A 19,544-nucleotide genomic window follows, 5' to 3' on the forward strand; every position below is an offset into this window, starting at 1 on the left:
ATTTTGTGTAGCCCTAAGGGGTGCGCAGCTGTGGGAGGAGCAGGGAAGTTATCAGCCGGGAGATACCAGCTGCATGATTCACTGCCTGGCCCCTGCAGGCTGCTGCAGTCGGATGGGTGCCCTCCCCACCACCAAAGGGAGGTGTCGTTTGCAGACCCCACCACCTGGCCCGTCCTCACTGCCTTCCCCACTCCCTGCTCTCTGGCCCACTCATCCCTCCCCGCAGGGGGCAGCGGCACAGCCTCCAGCCCTGGCATGGCCATGGGTGTGTGGGGCCAACAGCTGGGATTCCCACAGGATGGATGAGGTCCAGTGTGTGTCCAGCTGGGCAGGAGCCCCCCAACAGTCACCTTGCAAGGGCTTGGGGTGCCCATGGGGGGTGCCCACCTCCTGCTAGTCTGCAAACAGCTCCTAGGGCTGTTATTATGGGATGGCAGCAGAGCAGCAGGAAGAAAGCCTCAGCACAAGTGGGTAAGCAGTAGCGAGGGTCCCCCTCCATCCTTCTGGCACCCTGCAGAAGTGGAGAGCCCCAGGCAGCAGGAAGAACAGGGTGCTGCACCCCAAAATACCCCGTGCTGTCTCCAATCCACTTTTATTCACAATCAGAAAATAACTTACCATACAATAACACAGGCACGCACAGCACAGCCCCAGGCACCCTCCCCTCTGGCTACGGTGCTACAGCCCAAGCCAGCCCAAGCTCTGCTCTGGCAGAGGTGAGCCCCAGCCCGGGGAGCTGGGTCCCTCTCCATCCCATGGGATGCTCCATCCCTACCCCACACAGAGCACAGCCTTGCGTGTGGTCAGAGGAACCCGTGCACGGTGCCAGTGCGTGTCCTCCCCTCCCCTCCCACCCTGGGCTCCTCGTGCCCTGCTGACCCCCACCCCACCCCGCCCCATCCCACTGGGTGCCAGCGGGTGGTCCGCCACCCCTGTGCCCACCCTCCGCCCCCCCCCGAGCAGTGCTGGTGTTGGCGGTCTGTACAGCATGGCTGTGTGCTCCCCGGGGCTGGGAGCCTTGGTGCTCTGGTGCAGGGCTGGGCAGGCAGCAGGCAGCGGGCAGCCCTGCCCTCCCCGGGTGACGACAAAGTGCTGATTTTGGAGGGTGCCGAGCATCTCCTCTCCCCCTCCCCTCGGAGCGGAGGGAAGCAGGTACCACGTCTCCATCTCCCCTCCCAGTGCCGATCCCCGTCTCCCTCCCCCCCCGTGGGCAGATGTGTTTGTCCCTGGCACCCTGGGGTGGGCAGCCATCCCTGCCTGGCTACTTGCAGACGCTGACCCACTCGGTGATGCGACACTCCTCGCAGGCCACGAAGCAGCACCAGTGGAACTTGCAGTTGCAGCGCTCACTGCGCGTCTGCCGCAGGATGTTGTGCCCGCGGCCGCAGCACAGGCTCTCACAGTTGTCCATGCCTGGGCTGGTCTTGTTGCACAGGCGTCCTTGGGTGCCCAAGGAGTCCAGGGCCGGTTCCCGCTCACAGAAGTCGGGTGACTTCTCAAAATAAACCAGCTCACTGATGCCAGCTCGGCGGCGATGCCGAGCATGGCCCGGCTCCAGCTGGCCAGCGTTGCGGTTGTGTGGCCGGATCAGGGTGGCCCCATAGAAGCGGTCCTTGAGCAGGGACCCCACCAGGCGAAACTCAGGTGTCACCTGCCAGCACGTCTTCAGCTGGCAGCTCCCCGAGGTGCCATGGCATTTGCACTTCCTCCTCATGTTGTCCATCACCACCTGGGTAGGGAGGGAAGGGCAGAGACGTTAGCATGGAAGAGATGGAGAAGCCATCATGGGTTGTGAGAAGCCTCTGTGGGTTGGCACTATGGGAACACTAATGGCTAGTGCGAGCAGCCATCAGAGCCCTGGAGCTGCAAAAACAGCGAGGCTGCACCCTGTTGCTGTGCCCAGTGTCACCCATGTCTCACACCCTGTCCCTTCCCATCCTGGCAGTACCAACTGGCTTTTACACTCCTGCAAGGGATCAGCACCTGAAGCAGAGGATGAGATCCTTGACCACAGGGAGGAGAAAGAGCCTGGATCTCACCTTCCACTGCTGCTTTGCTTCAGCAGCATCGACCTGACCACAGACTCCAGTTAATCGCTAGAGTGACTGCATCTGTGCAGCCCCACTGGGACCCCCAGCGCTGGGGTCCCTCATGCACCTCACCTGCCAGGGGGACTGCAGGTGGGGCAGGTGGGAGAGATACTTTCCTTTCCCAGGGCTTTCCTCCTGTACAGCCCCAGCTCTGGGAGTCCCAGGAGCAGCTGCGCTCTCAGCTCTTGCCTGCTTTCTCACAGAAGCCCTGGGTGCAGTGTCAGGGGGCTGAGGTGCTGCCTCCCACCATCACCCAAATTTCAAGCAGGGATTGGAGATGCTCACAGCCCTGACGTATGGTTTGGGAAAGCCACAGTGAGGCTGGTGCCACATGTTCACCCCCCATGAGGGCTGGGGTACTTGGGCTGGGCTGTGGCTGTGGTTTGGGCTGGCGGGGGAGTGCGGCTCGTGCAGGGGCCAGAGGCCAGTGTGGGGGCAAGGAGGGGACTTGGGCTCCCTGGGCAATGCTGCTGAGCCCCTGGCCTGTGTGCTGGGGTCCCCCTAGGTCCCCCATCCCTGCAAGGGATGTTGCTGTGGCTGTGCCAAGGGAAACAACTCATGCCCAGCAATCTCCAGGAGCATAGGGGGGCTGCACATCCCTTTATAGCTCAGAAAGAGGCAGTTTATACCATCCTTTGCTCTGTCCCAACATGGATTCCCTGCTGTGTTGCATGCCCCCATGCCCACATGGTCACCCAGGTTCCAGCAAGTCCCCTTCCCATGGGAACACCCAAGCCCTGCTGGGAGTGGGCTGGGGCTTGCAAAGATTATTGAAGGCTGATCCCCCCACCCAGGGCTGTGCTCCAAGGCTCGAGGGGAGCTCAGGGGACACATGGCCCTGCATGAAGTCCTGTCCCACAATGCCAGCCCTGCCCAGACACCTGGCTTCATGCCTCACATGCGCTGCCTGTTTCTGCCCCCTCCCTTGGGGAAACGCGTGTTTGAGGAGTGCCTTGGTTTGGTAAGGGTGGGTAGATTTTACTCCTTGTTTTCTTGTTTTTGAGTAAATCTCCCTGTTGCCAAGCAGTTATGGTAATGAAGGCAGGTCAGAGAAACACGCCTGGAGCTCAGGGCACACAGCAGAGAGGTCTGGGCTGGGCTGGAGTTTGGCTTTCATCCTGCTGAGAGTCCTGTCTCCTGCCGGGAACAGCCTCCACCTCACAGGTAATAAACTGCCTGGCCTCTTCGCCGTGCCCTGGGTGTGCCAGCTGGGAATACCAGCTGATCACCACGGTCCTTTCCACCATCCATGGGAAGATGTCAGCACTGAGACTCCATCCCCTCCCTGGTCCCTTGGCTGGACCAGAGAAAATCTGCATCTAGGGCTGTGGCTGTGATGGTCACCACCAGGATGGAGGGGACAGTGGTGTGACAGCTGGACAGGAGCTCATTTGGGGCTATGGCTGGTCACAGCAGGGGCTGGAGAAGACTCTGTGTGTGTGCCATCTCCATCACCCAGGCCACCACAGCTGAGCATCCCAAGCCCCGTGAGCAGCATCCATCACTCCCTGCCCAGGGACAGCTTGTTGCCCTTCCTGCACAGAGGGGACAGGACCATGCCACAGCCAGGAGACCTGAGAAATACCCATCTGAGCCTTGGTGCCGTGTTTTTGCCATCGGATGGATCTCCTCCACACACCCCTACCTGGCCATGTCCTTCTCTCATCTCACAGACACCCGGGCACAGCACATGCCTGGACTCGCTGGTGCTTTCTTTCGCACATTCCCAGCTCCTCCCAGACATGCTCATAAGAGCTTTATCATAGGTCTTTGTTGTGAGGGTAATGGGTAGTTCCTGGCTGCCTTTCATCCTCTCTTGCTCTCTGATCTAGCAGGTTAGTAGGACGTACAAAGCCTCTTGCATGTTCCTGCTGCTCCTCGCTGGGGAACTTGCTCCCTCCCAGGGATGCAGGAGGCCCACCTCAGTTTTGAGTTGGAATACGAATTCCAACTCAACACTGAGGTGGCCACCGCCACCATCAGAGGATGCTGTGCGTCCCCTGCAGCTGCAATCCCCTTCCTGGCTTCACAGTTGGGTGCAGATGGGGGGTAAAATAGTGTGTTTCTGCCTGGTTTTGAACCAGGGACCTTCTGCGTGTCAGGTGAACATGATGACCACTACACTAGAGAAACGCACATCCACTTGTCTCTGGATGTGGCCACTGGTGGGATTGTCACCTCCCCCAGGTATGGCAGAGTCTGAGCCAGGAGCCAGGCTTACCCATGTGCAGAGCACCCTTGGGACACACACGGACCATAGAGAGGATGCTCAGCATCAGTGAGATGCTGGAGAGCCCTGGGTGCTGCAGCTGCTCGGTGCACAGAGAAAGATGGCACGTGGCAGGGCACGGCATGTGGCGTGCACGTCCATGTCACTGCTCTGCTGAAGGGGTTCAAGCCTCGGGACTTGGAGAGGAGGACCACAGAGCTGCTACATCCAGCAAAGCCACTCCTTTCCTGGGAAATCCCAGCAGATTGTTCCTTATTACAGCAGAAAAATGATCCTAGGAATGAGGGAGGCTTGTGTGGGTGTGGGACCCACAGCATTGCTAAAAGAGCAGGTGAGGAGCTGGAGAACCCATCCTCAGGAAATGTGGATGGCCAGGTCCAGCTCCGGCAATAACCGTGGCACCAACGGGCACAGGCCAGGCACAGCATCCTCTCCTTGCTCCCATGCACAGCACCCACAACCACCACAACCTGACCTGCACATGGGCTCACACTCTCATCTCAACAGGATCCCCGAGCTGGGCAGCCTGTCCAGCCATTGGTTCCCCACCCACAGCTGGTACCACCCTGTCCTTTATCCCTTCGGTCCTTCTCTACCTCTGCTTTCAGCTCCCAAGCTTCTTCCATCGGTCCAGCTCTTGCCTCTGAAGCCACCAAGAGCTGACAGTCCATGCCTGCCTGCACTTGGGTACAAACAGACTCCGGGCACCGCATGATGATCTCCTCCCCATGCAAATGTGCCTCTCTCACCTTCCTCTCCTGCAGGGGGCTGTGGGGTTTCCCTTGGGAAATGGGCAATGCAGACCCCAAATTTTTGAGCACTGTCAAGAGCCCCAGGGGTTTGGGGTGTTCAGAGCTGGAGGGGAGCCAGGATGAGCCCTGGTAAGGCAGGGGTCTTGCCTGTTTTGGGGCAGAGCAGCCCATGGAGGATTTTGCTGCCTAACACTGAGCGAGCCTTCACCACGCACAAACAAAGCCAAACAAGCCAAAAGCTTTGGCTTTCCCCAGGCATTTACAGCTTGGCCAAAGTAGGACAGCTTTTTGGGGCGGTAAAGCTCAGCTCCAGCACCAGGGAAGGGCACACATCAAGGTCCTGCTCTGCAGCGTCCCCATCTCACAGCTGCCTGTAAACATGCTCAAAGCAAAGAGGCACATTCACACCTCTGAGCCATCCCAGTGAAACACTCCCCGCGTCATTCTGATCTTTAATTACTTATTCCCGTAGCCACTTCACACCTGCCTGTACTGTCCTGAAAGTGTGGTTTGGGTCTTGGGGACAAATGTCCCACTGAATCTATGGGACAGGGTCTCCCTCACACCTGCTGGCAGCAAAGGCGGGCAGGGAAATGTGGCTGTCCTCCCAGCCCCTCCTGCCTGCAGGCTTCTTGTTTCCAACGGCAGGCTGCTTTTAAACATCAGCTTGCAGACAGAGCGAGCTGATAATTAGTACTTTTAACGAGACCTGACATCATGAGAATGGAGGGGAGGCTGCCCTGCTCACCTGGGCAAGCTCCAGCACCCCCTTCGAGCCGGGGGACGAGGCCGTGGGGTGTCACCTCTGCTCCCGAGGGGATGCTGCACTTCCCAGCTGGTACAGGCATTTGCTGCCTGGCTCTGTCCCACTCACGTCTCCTTCCTCAGGGCACCAGCTCCCTCTCTGAAGGCAGAGCCATGGCTGGGTGCTGCAGAGCCTGTGCTGTGTGCCCTTGCTGGGGACAGTGCATCACAGCATCTGCCTTCTCACATGATGCCAGTGAATTTCTCCTCCCAGACTATAGCTCCCTCGTGCTGCAGCTGCCCAACACCAGTTCACTCAGTCCCTGAGAAGCAGAAACTGAGCTGAACTCATGGCCATGCCACCCTGCAGCACAGGCAGCTGGCAGTGGCCTGGGGAAGTGTCCCTTGGCAGGGTAACAGCAGTGATGCTCAGAGGTGCCCTCCCCAGTAGAGATGCTCTGCAGCAGGGCTGCACCACTGCCTTTGCTCTGGGCAAAACTGGGGAGAGGGCGTGCCTTGGGGGCAATCTCACCCTTGCACGTGTCTGACCACAGCCAGCACAAGATCCTCACAGCCCTCCCATGCGTGTTGCAGGCACCCCATCCCCACAACCATCATCCCCCACCCCTGCCCAGCACGCTGCTCACCTGCCGTCCCACACGGTTGTTGTGCAGCCTCATGCGTGAGTGGATATCCCTGTAGGTTTCCCGGGAATCGAGGAAATCCTTGGAAAACTTCTCCCCATAGTCTACATCAGGGCTGCACCCTCCCCACTCCCAGGAGTCCTGGAGGCCAGGGGTCTCAGCGGGCATGTGCTCCATGTGCACCCCGTGCACCATGCCTTTGCCACGGTTCATGGCCTCCAACTGCAGACGATGCAGCTTGCGCCGAAAAGCCTCCTCATCACCCCGGCGCTTCTGGTCACAGCCGCAAGCCTGCAGCTTGCCAAGGGCACAGGCATTAGAGACGGCGTGCACCACACCAGCGGCCGCAATGGCATAGGCAAAGGCGCTCTCCCGAAAACCTGCAAGGAAGGAGAAAGCAGGGCTTAGGCTGGGTGTTGTGACCCTCACAGGGGGCTGGATGAGCCCAGCACTACACCATGATGCAGGGAGCTCAAGGTTTGGCTTGTTCCTTGCCTTGTCCTGATGCAACAGCTCCCATCTGGACCATAAGCAAATCCCCACCTGTGGTGCCCTCCATCCCTGTCCCCACCAGGGCATGTTGCTGACCTGAAGCCCAGCCCTGCCCTGGCTGGGATCCCAGCTCCCACCATCACCCTGCTCTCATGTCATCCCAGGACGTGCCACCATGTCATTGCTCAAGCATCAGCATTATGGGGCTGATGGGAAAGGCAATATCTCCTCCCCGCTCCACCAGAGTTTCCCAGTATATTAAATATAATGCTGGCTGAGGAATATTTCTGCTGAGGAATGGCCCATTCCTGCTTACCCACAGGGTGCAGGATCAGGCAATAACAGGAGCAGGCAGCACTGCCTGTCCTGTCCCATCCAGCTGCCCGTACCTCCTCCCTCCTCAAGCCCCACTAGCTACCACAAGGCCCTGAAATGTCCTCTAAATGTGATACTGTGCAGGAAAAATTGAGCGTCCTTAGTTAGTGAGAGCATACCGCACCGCGCACTGCCAGGGCCGGCAGCTGGTTGTCATTAAACACCGGGGAGCGAGGATGTCCGCAAGTGTCATTAGCTGGAGATGGGGTGTACAGGGACAGGGACGGGTCCCACAGCAGGGGCTCTATGGGGCTGTGAGCGGGGGCTGCCCAAGGTCTGCTTAGCTTCACTGCAACAGGGTGAACTTCTATTATTTTATTTTAAAAACAAAGTAATATTTTTATTTGTGGTTCCTGGGCCAAGCGGGGAGCCGGCAGTGCCCTTTGCTTCAGTGCACAGTGACTGGCCTGAGGAGCGAGGGAGGGAGGGAGAGGAGGGAGAGCCAGATTTTGTGCTGTGGCTTCACATGTGAATAAATAAATAGCTGGAGTTCACCAGTCTCTCTCCCTCCGTTGGACAAGAGCAGCTTGAGCAGCCCTGGCTTTGTTACAGCTGAACAGATGAGAGGTTTTGGGGCATTTTCTCCAGCAGATCCGTGCTATCAAATGGGGAACTTGGGCGAGCACCCCAAAGCAGAGATCGCAGGCAGGGGCTCTGCCAGCTCCCTGCCTGAGCCATGGAGTCGCGAGAGGTGAGAGTCCAAGCAGTCCCCACTGCCATCACCCGTCCTGGGCGACGGTCCCCATCACACACATCTCCTCGCTGGTTTGCTGCCGCCCACCAAGCAAACGCTATGATCTTATTAAAAGGAAATGAAACACAGCTCGGAAACCTGCATTTAAAGTCACGCTGCTCTTTTGTGTGTTAATTTGACACTGGTGCATTTAAAAAATTAACAAGGTGCTGCTTAAAAGCCAGCGGGAGCCTCTCCCAGCTTCCCCTCGGTGTGGGACAAGCTTGCTCTCAGCCTGCCTCTTCCCGTGCACAAGTTGAACAACATTTTTCAGCGGGCAGGTAATGGGACTGCTGGTGCATCCCTGGGGAGAGCTCTGCCAGGCAGTGCCTGCAACACACCCACAGCACTGTGAGAGCAGGACAGCCCAAATTTGGGGAACTTCAGCCCCCAGATGAGCGATGCAGGATGGAGAACCAGCACGGGAAGTTCTCCAGAATCCCCAAATTCTCCCCGTATCAGTTCTCCAGCACCACAATCTGGGCCAGCTCCAGCCCTTCATGAGCCAAACCTGGGCGCAGCTCAAGAACAGGGACTTGTCACTGTCACCCTGCTCAGTGTCCCCAGCTCCTCGCACAGCCAGTGCCCAGGGATGGTGGCTGCAAACTCTCTGCCTGGTGTGACAGTCTGCTCTTGCCTCTGCCTTCCCGTTAGCCTCTTTCACACACATTTCTCCAGCCTAACAAATAGTTTCCCATGTGGCATTTCCTTAAAATCCCTTTTGGAGCCCAGACAGAAACTGTACCCCACCCAGTCCGTCTAGCAAACCCGTCTCCTTACAGGTAAAGAGACTGGGTTCGTTGGGTGCCCTCCACAGCTGGGAAACCCATGGGATCAAGCCACAGCCCTCCTCCTTCCCCCACTGCCCTCCAGCCCCACACAAGCTGATGGATGAGGCACGGGTCCTTGGCCTTGGAGCTGACATCCTCCAGGCTAGGGGCAGGGGACAGACTGGTCACCAGGACTTGACCTCCCAGTACTCTGGGAGTATTGTCCTCATCTCACCATGGTCATTTCCCTGCTCAGCATCGCTCCGCCTGTCCCCACCACTCCTGCCTGCCTTCTTCCCTCCTTCCCTCGCCCGCTCTCATGGGGAACTGTGAGCAATGGGGAGGAGGGGGCCAGGGCAGCGCTGGGACCACAGCAGCCATGCCAGCACGGTTCTGCTTGGAGGTTCAGCTTACATTCCTCTCTCTACCCCAGCCATGCCAGAGCCTGGAGGATTGCAGCAAAGCAGCAAGTGATGTGGCTGCAGGCAACAGCTACTTGCCTCGTGGGCTCGGCGAGGGTGGGAGCTTCCAGGAACGGCAGCTGAGCACAGCCAGCCCGGAGCCCTTCGCAGGGAGGCTCTCCAGCTGCCCCAGCCACCTAAGACCTCAGTGGTGATGCCTGAGTCACCAAATCCCTCCAGAAACCACAGAAGAGGCTATAGCTGTGGAAGGTGCAAAGTATTGCGTCCTGTAGGGATGAGGGAATGGAGGAGACCAACCCAACACCACCACCAGCATCCAGCTTGCTGTGTATTAAAGCACGATGATGGACAAGGAGGATGGATCTGAAATCTCAGCCCCAGGTCAATTCCCAAAGCAGCTTTCTTAGCAGGGGAAAATTCTCCTTGACAAGGTGCACCTTGGAGATGAGAGGCCACTTAGTAGGACACCAAGACATAGCTGGCACCAGCCCTGCCATGGATGCTACAGGGACCAAGGCTGATGACCATGCTGATGTGGGACCAAGGCAACAGACCTGGCCCAGGAATGGCTATGGGCTCCATAGTCTGCTGCGTGAGGAGAGCTGGAGTCGTGGCCTTCTTCCCACAGCTCACCATCACACCCAGGCAGCAACACCCTCCCAGCACCTGCCACCACGGTACCTGGGTGGCATTGAGGGAGCAGGTGGGACAGCTTGGTCCAGGCACACCCCAGGGTACCCCAGGGATGCTCAGCCACCCCCTCCATGGGCAGCACCCTCCATAATGCCAGCAGTGCGTCGCCCCGGCCCCACTGGCTGGTGAGGCAGAGGAGAGCTTCTCCTGCCACCTCCCGCGAGGCCCGTGGAGACAGCCAGTCTCGACACGCTGCCTCTCCCCCAGCCCCACTCCCTTCCCTCCCCTCTCCCTAATTAAACTGCAGGTGAACCTGCCAGGGTCTGGCCTTGCGCCAGGCACTAAACGCCTCCCTGCAGATCCCGACTTGCCTCCCTGCACCTCCTTGAGCATGCTGGGGACAGCCCGCAGCCCTCGCTCCCTGTCCGCCCATGGCGCTCCAAGCCGGGAGCACTCGGCGCTCTACAGGCTGCAGGGAGCCAGGCTCAACCCCACAACTCCAGGGATGCTGCCCTGGCCCCAGGGCCTCACTGGCACCCATCAGCTGGGGAAAGGAAGGTCCAGGTGATGGAGGCACCCACAGGGATGCAGCCAAGTATCTGAAGCACCTACATGCACTTTGGGGCCAGGTGGGCAAAGCCCTTGGCTTGCCTGAGGGTACCCAAAACCTGCCAGCAGCCCAGCTGCAGCTGCACCGGGCCAAGCACTGCGGTCTGTGGGCACTGGGGCTTGGCTGGGGCTCTGCAGAGCTGGACACTGGGGTCCTGAGCTGGGCAGCATCTCCCTGGATAGATGTAACAGCACCTGCCTCCCTCCCCACATGGCAAAGCCTCCCTAAGCTCTGACTCCCAGCTGGCTGGGCCCCAGCACCTGGTGTTTCCAGCCCTGCAGGGAGTTTCTCCCTCCTTGCTGTATGACATCAAGGTTTGGCTGTGGCCACACAAACCCCTTGGCACCAGAGAGCCCTTCTAAGGAAAGCACAGGGCATGCAAGCATCACCCATCCCTCCAAAGGCTGCAGAAGGAACTGGGGCATGCTGCACTCCAGAGACATGTCCACTCCAGCCACATACTCTCAGGGGCCCTCAAAGACACCCAGCCCTTCCATGGGGTCCCTTTTATTTCAGAGATCCATATAGATGGGGTTGAGATGAGCAAAAAGGAATGCTCAGGGAAGGGGGATCCCTCAGCACACCTCAGACAGCCCCAGCCCGACAGCTGGACAGTCTCAGCCCTGCTGACATCACACCCACCCATGGGTGCACACGTACCAGACAAGGACAAAGGCTCGGTGACCCACCATCATCTGCAGCTTTGTTTTTGGCATGCACCCAGACATGATCCATCCCACCCAAGCCACATGGTGCCTGGCAGACCCCGGATGCTGCAGGGAGACCTCATACTGGGTACAACAAGCCACCCTTTCCAGCGAGGTGGGCGCAGTCATGCTGCTCACCCTCAGAGCTGGGGCAGGGGACCTGTCTCAGTTACTGGTGCAGATGCAGCCACCTGCTTCCACCTCACCCCTCCATCCTCCCACACCTGCCCCTGGGGCCAGGAGAGAATGTCTCTGCCAGCACTTGGAGGGACAGGGAGGGACAGCAGAGAGGAATGCGACCAGGGACAGGACTGGAGGGTGCTGGCAGGGCTGACAGTGCCAGCAGGAGGGTGGCAAGGACCTAGGTAGCCAGCTGACAAGACAGAGAAGATGGGAGGAGGATTTGCAATGGCAGTGCTGAGCCTGGGTACACATGGAGGGGATGTGGGCCAAGGAGGAAAAACCCACAGCCCATGGGATGTCTCAAAAAAAAAAGGACGCTCTGTGAGGGCAGGGGTGGTAAATCCCTGGGCACTCCCTCTGCTCGCCCTCTGCTAACCTGTCGTTGTGCCTCACAGCTGCTGTGTCCTGCACCCCAGGGATGGCTGCCTCTCCCTGCTGCATCCAGCAGGTCTGTGCTCTGCCCAAGACCCTATCAGCATCCCTGTCCCCAGCTACACTGCCCTGAAGCCACCCCAGACACCTAGCCCTGTCTGATTTGAAGCCTTCCTGCTCCTTCATGGCTCCCCAGGGCTTGCACTCAAACTTCTGGGATCATATCAGCAGGATGGAGAGACAGGCACTCATTTGCCACTGTCCTCAGCCTTGGCCCCAGGGGATGAGCCCCTGGCTCCACCGAGTGCCTGGATGCTAGGCAGAGGCAGGGCATGGGACAGGCACCAGCGCTGCACCCCAGACAGCTCACGCCTGTACTGGGGAAGACACGAGAGATGCAGGAGGACAGGGCGGAGGTGGGGAGCAGAGCCAAGCGGGGAAAGCAGGAAGGAGAAGCCAGTTACAAATAATTTAAACTGAGATTCACGCACGGCTGAACTGATGGCAGAAGAAGTGGGAAAAGGAATGAAAGATTAAAGGGGTCTGTCACTTCGGGTTACAAACGATGATCCTACAAGCACGTTGCGTTCCCAGGCACGGCAAGGATGGAGCAGGGAGCAGAGCAGAGACCTCGTCCCCAGGGGTCAGACGCATTAATGCCTATGGCACGCAGCCTGCACCCCTCGCTTCCACCACTCTCTTCTGGCTCTGGGCTTGGGAGATGCACCCAGCAACCCTGCTCTGATGGCTGGGTCCATAACAGCTGCAAGGTGGAGCTCAGAGCTCCAGCTATGTTATTGAGGGACACGAGTGGGCTAGGAGCAGGCCAGGGCACCAGCCTCAAGGCTTGTTCCACACCAGAACAGCTCTGAGCAACCGCATGGGACAGCCTGAGTGCTCCGGGCTCACCCTGCATCCTCTGCTGCCAAAAGAGGAGTGCTGTGAAGTGCCCATCTGCTCTGCTGCTCCAGCCTTACCTCCATCCTTCCTCAGCCCTGAGTCTCCATCCCAGGTGATGGGATCCCACCTGTGCTGGGAGCCTGGGCTGAGCCATACCCAAGAGCTCAGGACTGGGGCAAGAGTCCAGGGGCTGCGAGCGTCCCCACACCCATCGGTCATGGCCCTGACAGAGGGAAGGGATGGAATGGCACCTGAGACAAGTGAGCTGCAGATCACCGGCCACCACCAGACCTGGTGGGCTGAGGAAGGGATGCAGAAGGTCAATGCTCTCTGCTGCTGGAGCTTCTTCCCCAGCCTGGTGGGACCTGGAGCAGGGAAGCTTGCCTGGGTATGTGAGCGACTTGAGCCAGCAAGTCGGTGTCTCCCAGTGCCCGAGGAGACTAGAAGTGAACCACATTCCTCAGAGGACCTGGAAATACCTCGATGCTTATCAGGGCTGATGTCCCCACCCTCCCTGCCAGGCCCTAACCTGGGCACTGCTCCTTCTCCAGGCACCGGCGTGCCGAGAGGGGCCATGGCGGCTCCACAGCAGGACCGCAGCCCTGATGCCACACATGCTTCAAGGCAGCATCCTCTCCAGTGAGGTTTTGCCCATCTGCCCTGGGACCTTACAGCACTGAAATGCTTCTGCACTTCCCTTTCCAGCAATCTCCCCACCTGCTACAGCTGCCCGGGGGCTCCTGCCACCACATCCCTTCAAAGGTATGCAAGCCTCAAGCTGCCAACAGCTCCTTTGTGAGACTCCTCACAGTCCCAGGGAGAGAAGATGTAGGATGTGGAAGGATGTTTGGGGAATTGCGGACAGAGGCACCTCTCTGCTGGGCATCAGGCTAGGAGGCTCCCAAAGCGGGTAGGTGAACAGCATCTTTGGTAGTTTTCTCCTTTCTCAGGAGATGGAGCAGCAACGTCTTTGCTGGGCACCCTGTTCGCCCTCAGCACCCTGCCTGAAGACCACTTGCACCATATTGTCCTCTCCTGCCCACCATCTGGGCCAATGGGCATTTAGACATGTGCTGCAGCCCAGGCTTCAGGAAGGGTACTTAGGTGAGAAGATAAATTCAAGTCCTACTGCTGGTCACATCCACTCACAACACTGATCAGCACCATGCAGGGCAGACCCTCTGCCCCCCCAGAGTCCACTCCTGAGGGAAAGAACATCAGCCAGGGAGGCTCTGATAGACACAGAGCTCCCAGGAAAGCCTGTCTCTCTGTCCCCCTGTGCCACCATGCTCCAGGGTCCCACAAAACAGAGAGCCCTCAGCTCTCTGTGCTGGGGAGCCAACGCAAAGGCAGGATGCCATGGTGATGGGCTCAGAGAGCTACATCCCATTAGCTAAGGGCATTTCTGTTCACCATGATGCACTGAAATGCCATTCCCAGAGCACGAATGAGCCAAGATGCTCACTGCATTCACCAAAGTAAATCCCGGAGAACAGTATCCACCTTGAGATGCATCAACTGTGCTGCACACCCATGGCACCGCTCCAAACACCAGCCCACACTGCTTGGTGGGAAGATGCTGGGAAGCAGTGGGGCCTGAAAGAAAATTTGGTAGCAGCTGGGGCTGGGCAGGGAGGAGCAGCTCAGGACAAGGGCCAGTGCAGGTGTGAAGGCACACAGACAAGAGCCCAGTTTTGCTGCAGCACACTGCTGCTTGCTCTGGCAGGCCCCAAGGTTTCTCAAGCTCTGTCTGCCTTCATCCATGGGGATGCTGAAGAGCTGGCCTGGTCCCCTGTGCCAGGGAAAAACTGCACAAGGACCCATGGGGAAGAGCAAGAGGAGGGAAATTGTCCAGCCCTTACCTCTGCTGAAGATGATGCTCTCATAGGGGATCTTGTTCTTGGTCTCAAGGCTGGAGCAGTTCCAGCGCTGGTCCCGGAACTGGTGCTGGCACTCGTGGATGGCGATCTGGATGCCCTGGATGGCTGAGGCGGTGACGTCAGGGTTCCGCACGCACACCTCCAGCTGCCGTCGCGTCAGCCCCGGCAGGGTCAGGCACACTGTGTTGGCATTCAGCACCGGCTCTGACGGCAGCTTCAGGCCCAGGATCTCATTGGAGCAAGAGCTGGGAGGGAAAGAGAAACCCCTGAGCTCAGAGCAAGTGAAATGCCAACCGCTTGCTTCCCCTCCAGGGAGAGGGAAGAATCTGGGGAGAACACACAGGGAGGTGAGATGCTCCTCTCTCCACACCGTGCCTGCTACCTGCAAGGGTGACACATCAGGGCAGGCTGGGACTGGAAAGGAGACGAAAAGATGAGTGGCACTGGAAAGGGTCAGGTCTAAAGGCTGGGGGGTCCCAGGGTCAGAACTGCCCCTCTCCCCCCCATCCCTGGGCACAACAGTAAGCTCAGCCAGGCAGATATGACTCAGTGGCACTCTCCAGCCATGTTGGCACAGTCCAAGCACCCCAGCAGCCTGTGCCCAGCAGCAGCCCAGCATCTCTCAGGGCTGCACCCCCTCCACGTGCTCCTCCGGGGCTCTTCTGACCTGGCTGCACAGTGCAGACTCTCGGGCACAGACCGCTCTGGCTCGCCTTCCCAGAGGGGGTGGTTTTCCCCCTGGGAGAATCCAGAGACCCTGGAGGAGGAGACCCAGCCCAGATCTGGCTCCATCCCTGTTGCTGGCTGATCCCATCCCTGCATCTCACATGTCCCCCTGGCACTGCTGGTCCTCACAAGGCAGGTAACAAGAGGTACCTGTCTTTTCCTGCCAGCTTGGCTAGGAAATTCAGAGACAAGCACCCTGCCAAACATCCTCCAGCTCCCAGCAACAATCCCAAATCCACCATCACATCCCAGCCCCACTGGACTCGATGCCTGTCACCACAGAAGCACAGAGACCAGCAAACGGATGGGTGCAAAGGGAGGCACATGGTCCGTGGTGGGGGTGCAAATCTTTATACAGGTGGAGATGCTGCCTGGGAAAACAGGGAGGTAGATGGAGTGTGGGGAGATGGACAAAGCATGTCCAAAGAGAGGTGCCTGGAGCTAAGACAGTGGTACACAGGACAGACAGATGTGGAAAGGGAGATAGAAGGGGAGAAAGTGTCTGCCCAGCTCCAGGGAATGGCTTGAAAGATCTTGGGATCCACAGCATCCAAGCAGAAGACCTGAAAAGTGAGCAGTAGGCAGAGGGATGCCCAGGAACATCCTGCAGCTTGCAGCAGGGTCCATCAGGAGCTCAGCACCGCCCTACTCCTTGCCCAGAACAGCTCGGTCCCTGCCGAGACCTCTCTCCAGCCAGGGCTCTCTCTTCCTCAGGATGGGCAAGAGCTGGGTCCCTGGAAGGAGTAGGGAGCTGGAGCCTTCTGAACCTTGATTACAGACTTGAGGAGGATGCTGGAGGAAGCACTGCAGCTGCCTCATGGAGCAGCCAGGTCCTTGGGGAGAAGGATTACTCCCGCTCCGCTCCCTCAAATCCTGTGAGCCTGGTGCAGGTACAGGGACAGAAGCAGCTCTTTGGGACCAGGAACTGATTCTCCCAGCTCAGCGCTCGCACAGCGCTGGAGGAAGGGCTCAGCCCCAGGGTCCCTGATGAATAACGGCTTGCTCAGGGAAGAAGGGGAACTGTCAGGGTCAGTCTGCTCCTTTCTCCAGCTTTCCAGTGGTGTTTCTACCCACCCCACGACCTCCATGGGTAATATGTGGATCTACCTTAGTGCAAAGCCACAGTGACTCCAAAGGGGAAGAGTTGGGGTGGGGGGAGCAGAGAAAGAGAGCAGAAAGGGGTGCATCCCTCCAAAGCCCCTACACAGGAGGGGAAATCCTGCGCTCCTGCACCCATCCACACTATCGAAGCAAGTGCAGCAGCTCCTACCCCAAACACTGCAGGGACCTTGTCATCTGCCTGTCCTGAGCCAGCCACAGTGCCTGCCACCTTCTCCCAGTGCATTCCGGGGGTGCTGTTATGCTCGTTCTCCCCATAGCACAGCAGCGAAACTGAAGCAGAGGCCCTTGTCTAGGACCCCAGAGAGCGGAGGGCAGGTCGTTCTGCCTCTTGCTCCACCCAGGGCTCAGAGGGGGCAGGGACCGGCAAGAAGCTGTCACTGTCACCCTCCCTAGGAGGACACAGCGCTCCCCCCAGCTCTCTTCCCCCTTGAAATCTGGATTTAAACTTGATTTCACGGTGACAAGCCCCCAGGTCACAGGCTGCAGCGGCTGCTACTTTAATTAATACAAGTCCCAACGTTAACAAATTATATTTAAAGGGGCTGGAGGGAGGGGGAAGGGCGGGGGACCCCCCCCACTCACACCAGCACCAGGGTTAACCCCTGGCTGCCTGCAGCGCACAAGTTTGGGAGCGGGCGGAGGGGAGCTGCTAGGCACCCGGGGGAGATGGAGACGGACAGGACTGGTGAGTGTTGGGGGGCTTTTTACTAGAAGGCAGGCAGCCCTCTCTTACCCCCCTCGCCTTGGGGATCGGTGGAGCCGGGGAGGGGACGCAGGTGGATACCCCGCCCCGCTGCGAGGAGCCCAAAGGCACTCATCCCGTAGACACCGTCCCCCACGACTGTGGCATCCCCCCGGTCTCCGCAGTGTGCTCCGGCAGGCAGGCCCGTCCTCCGCCCGGGGAGAGCGGGGAAACTGAGGCAGGCAGGGCGGGCGCTGGGACGGCTCCGGCCGGGGAGGAAGGGGGACAGCCTCCCGGAGCGGGGGAAGCCGCGCATCCCGCCGGCGCTCCCCTGGGACGGGGGGAAGGCGGAAGGGGGGCAGCGGCTCTGACAGCGCCCTGAGCGAGGGGCTGCAGCCGTGCACGGCCGGGTCGGGGCGGCGGGACCCCTTCGGAGCCCCTTGGGCAGCCCGCCCCCGGCGCGGGGCTAGGCGCGGCGGCTTCCCGGCGCCCTCCCCGCGGGGCCGGGGTGCTCGGCGGCGGCGGCAGCGACGGGGCTAGGGGGGCAGCTCCTACCTGGGTACCCAGAGGCTGAGCAGAAGCGAGCAGAGTCCGTGGGCCAGGGCCGGGCGCATCTTCGCTGGGGCAGCGGCTGTGCGGGCTGCGGGCGGGCGGGCGCCTTTGGGGCAGGGGCGGCGGGGCTCGGCGCTGCTCTCTGCCCGCTTTGTTTGTTGTGGGTTGTTTGCTTGTTTGTGTTTTCCCCTCTCCTCCCTCTCACTGGCTCCCTGCGCGCCGGGGCTCGGCTCGCCGGGGCGGCTCTGCCATCCTCCCGGGATGCCCCCCCCGCCTCCCGCCGCCCCGGCGCCCGCCGAGCCCGGCGAGGGCTGCGCGCCCCCCGCCCTGCCCGCCGCCGCCCCGCCGCGTTCAGCCCCCCGGCTCAGTCCCCCATGGCGGGACGCGCCGGGGGGCCGCGGGGACCCTCGGCCTGCGGGGCGCGCTCCCCCGCCGCTCCCCAGGGCGCCCCGGGGCTCCGGGGCCGCGGCGGGCGTGGGCAGGGCTCACCGGGCGAGCGGCGCTGCGGCTCCCGCGGGGCCCGCAGGCACATGGGGAGTCGCGGCCCCTCCGCCGCCCCCCGCCGCCGGTGTCGCCTGGCCGCCGGCGGAGCGGGCAGGGTCGCGGCCGGAGCGCCCCGGGAGCGCTGGGCGCGGAGCGGCGGCGGCGGCGGCTCTGCCTGGGATCGCGCTGCGCCGAGCATTACTCAGCGCCCGGAGCCCGAGTCCCGACACGTCCAGACAGGAGCCCGCGGGGGAAGGACGGGGCAGAGGGTGGCAGCGGGGCGGGGAGCCGGCGTGTCGCACGCAGCCTGCCGGGGAGGGAGCGGGCGGCGGGGGGGAGAGCGCCAGCCGGGGGGAGCGGGCACGGCCGGCGGGGCAGTGGGCGCGGGGAGCAGGGGGGTGCGCGGCGTGGGGTGGGCACGGCTTGGGGGAGTGCGCACGGGGAGCAGGGGGGGTAAGGGAGAGAGCACGGCGTGGGGACTGTGCACAGGGAGTAGGGGAAGTGTGCACGGTGCAGGGTGAGTGTGCACAACCTGGAGAAGTGTGTGGATGGTGTGCACAGCGTGGAGGAGCATGCACGGGGAGTAGGGTAAGTGTGCATGGCGTGGGGTGAGTGTCTGCGGCACGGGGATCGAGTGTGGGGGAGGCTGAGAGTAACGTGTCGTGGGGGCAAGTGTGCACAGTGTGGGGAACTGTGTGGGGTGTGAGGTGGGTGTGTGAGGAGTGGGAAAATATTTGTGGGGAGTGGGATTATACAGTGTGGGGGACTGTGCACAGGGCATGGGGCAAGGTGCTGCGGGCATGGGGCGGGTGTGCACAACACGGGTAAGTGTGCATGGCGTGGGATAAGTATACACAAAGTGTGAGTGAATGTGCACAGCATGAGTGTGCTCAAAGTGTGGGTGATTGCACAGGGAGTGGGGTGATTGTGCACAGCATGAGTGAGTGTGCACAGCATACGTGAGTGTGGGGGACTGTGCGCAACGCTCCGTGAGTATACGCTGCCCGGGCAAGTGTGCATGTCAGGGGTGAGTGTGTGTGCAATATGGGTGAGCATGGACAGTTTTAACTGAGTGTGCATGGGGCACAGGGCGAATACACAGGGTGTAGGATGAGTGTGTATGGCATGAGTAAATGTGCACAGGGTATGGAAAGTGAGCATGGCGTGGGATGTGTGTGGAGTGAGTGTGCGTGCAGAGACTAAATACATGGGGCATGGAATAAGCGTACACAGGGAGAAGGATGTGTGTAGTGTGGGATACATGGAGAGTATGAGGAGTGGGGATGAGTGTGCCCGTGGTGAGAGGTGTGCACAGGATGCTGGGGGTGTACAGGGCTATCAGGATATGTGCATGGAGGCTGGGGGTGCCTGACACAAGCTGGGGGTTTGCAGGAGAGTGTCTGCGCAGGTGTGAGGCATGTGGGCACCTGTCTGTGTGCACA

The 19,544-nt window shown here is 60.2% G+C and overlaps 1 protein-coding gene across 1 annotated transcript; it reads right to left on the bottom strand.

The window, feature by feature from the left end:
• Nucleotides 1-1,227: 1,227 nt before the first annotated feature.
• WNT10A (Wnt family member 10A) lies at nucleotides 1,228-17,862 on the bottom strand. Its single transcript, XM_065637754.1, has 4 exons — nucleotides 17,623-17,862; nucleotides 14,520-14,782; nucleotides 6,464-6,840; nucleotides 1,228-1,729 (listed from the first exon to the last, which is right to left on the bottom strand). The coding sequence occupies exons 1-4, from the start codon at nucleotides 17,679-17,681 to the stop codon at nucleotides 1,262-1,264; spliced, it is 1,167 nt and encodes a 388-aa protein (XP_065493826.1). The 5' UTR covers nucleotides 17,682-17,862; the 3' UTR covers nucleotides 1,228-1,261.
• Nucleotides 17,863-19,544: the final 1,682 nt, after the last annotated feature.

This window comes from Caloenas nicobarica, chromosome 6, assembly GCF_036013445.1.
Source record: "Caloenas nicobarica isolate bCalNic1 chromosome 6, bCalNic1.hap1, whole genome shotgun sequence".
NCBI lineage: Eukaryota > Metazoa > Chordata > Aves > Columbiformes > Columbidae > Caloenas > Caloenas nicobarica.

Excerpts from the sequence above, each read along its gene's own strand:
- WNT10A (XM_065637754.1), bottom strand. The coding sequence starts at position 17,681 with ATGCGCCCGGCCCTGGCCCACGGACTCTGCTCGCTTCTGCTCAGCCTC. Across the intron at positions 6,841-14,519 it reads GAGCATCATCTTCAGCAGAG|GTTTTCGGGAGAGCGCCTTT; the intron begins GTAAGGGCTGGA and ends CCTTCCTTGCAG. Across the intron at positions 1,730-6,463 it reads ACAACCGTGTGGGACGGCAG|GTGGTGATGGACAACATGAG; the intron begins GTGAGCAGCGTG and ends CTCCCTACCCAG.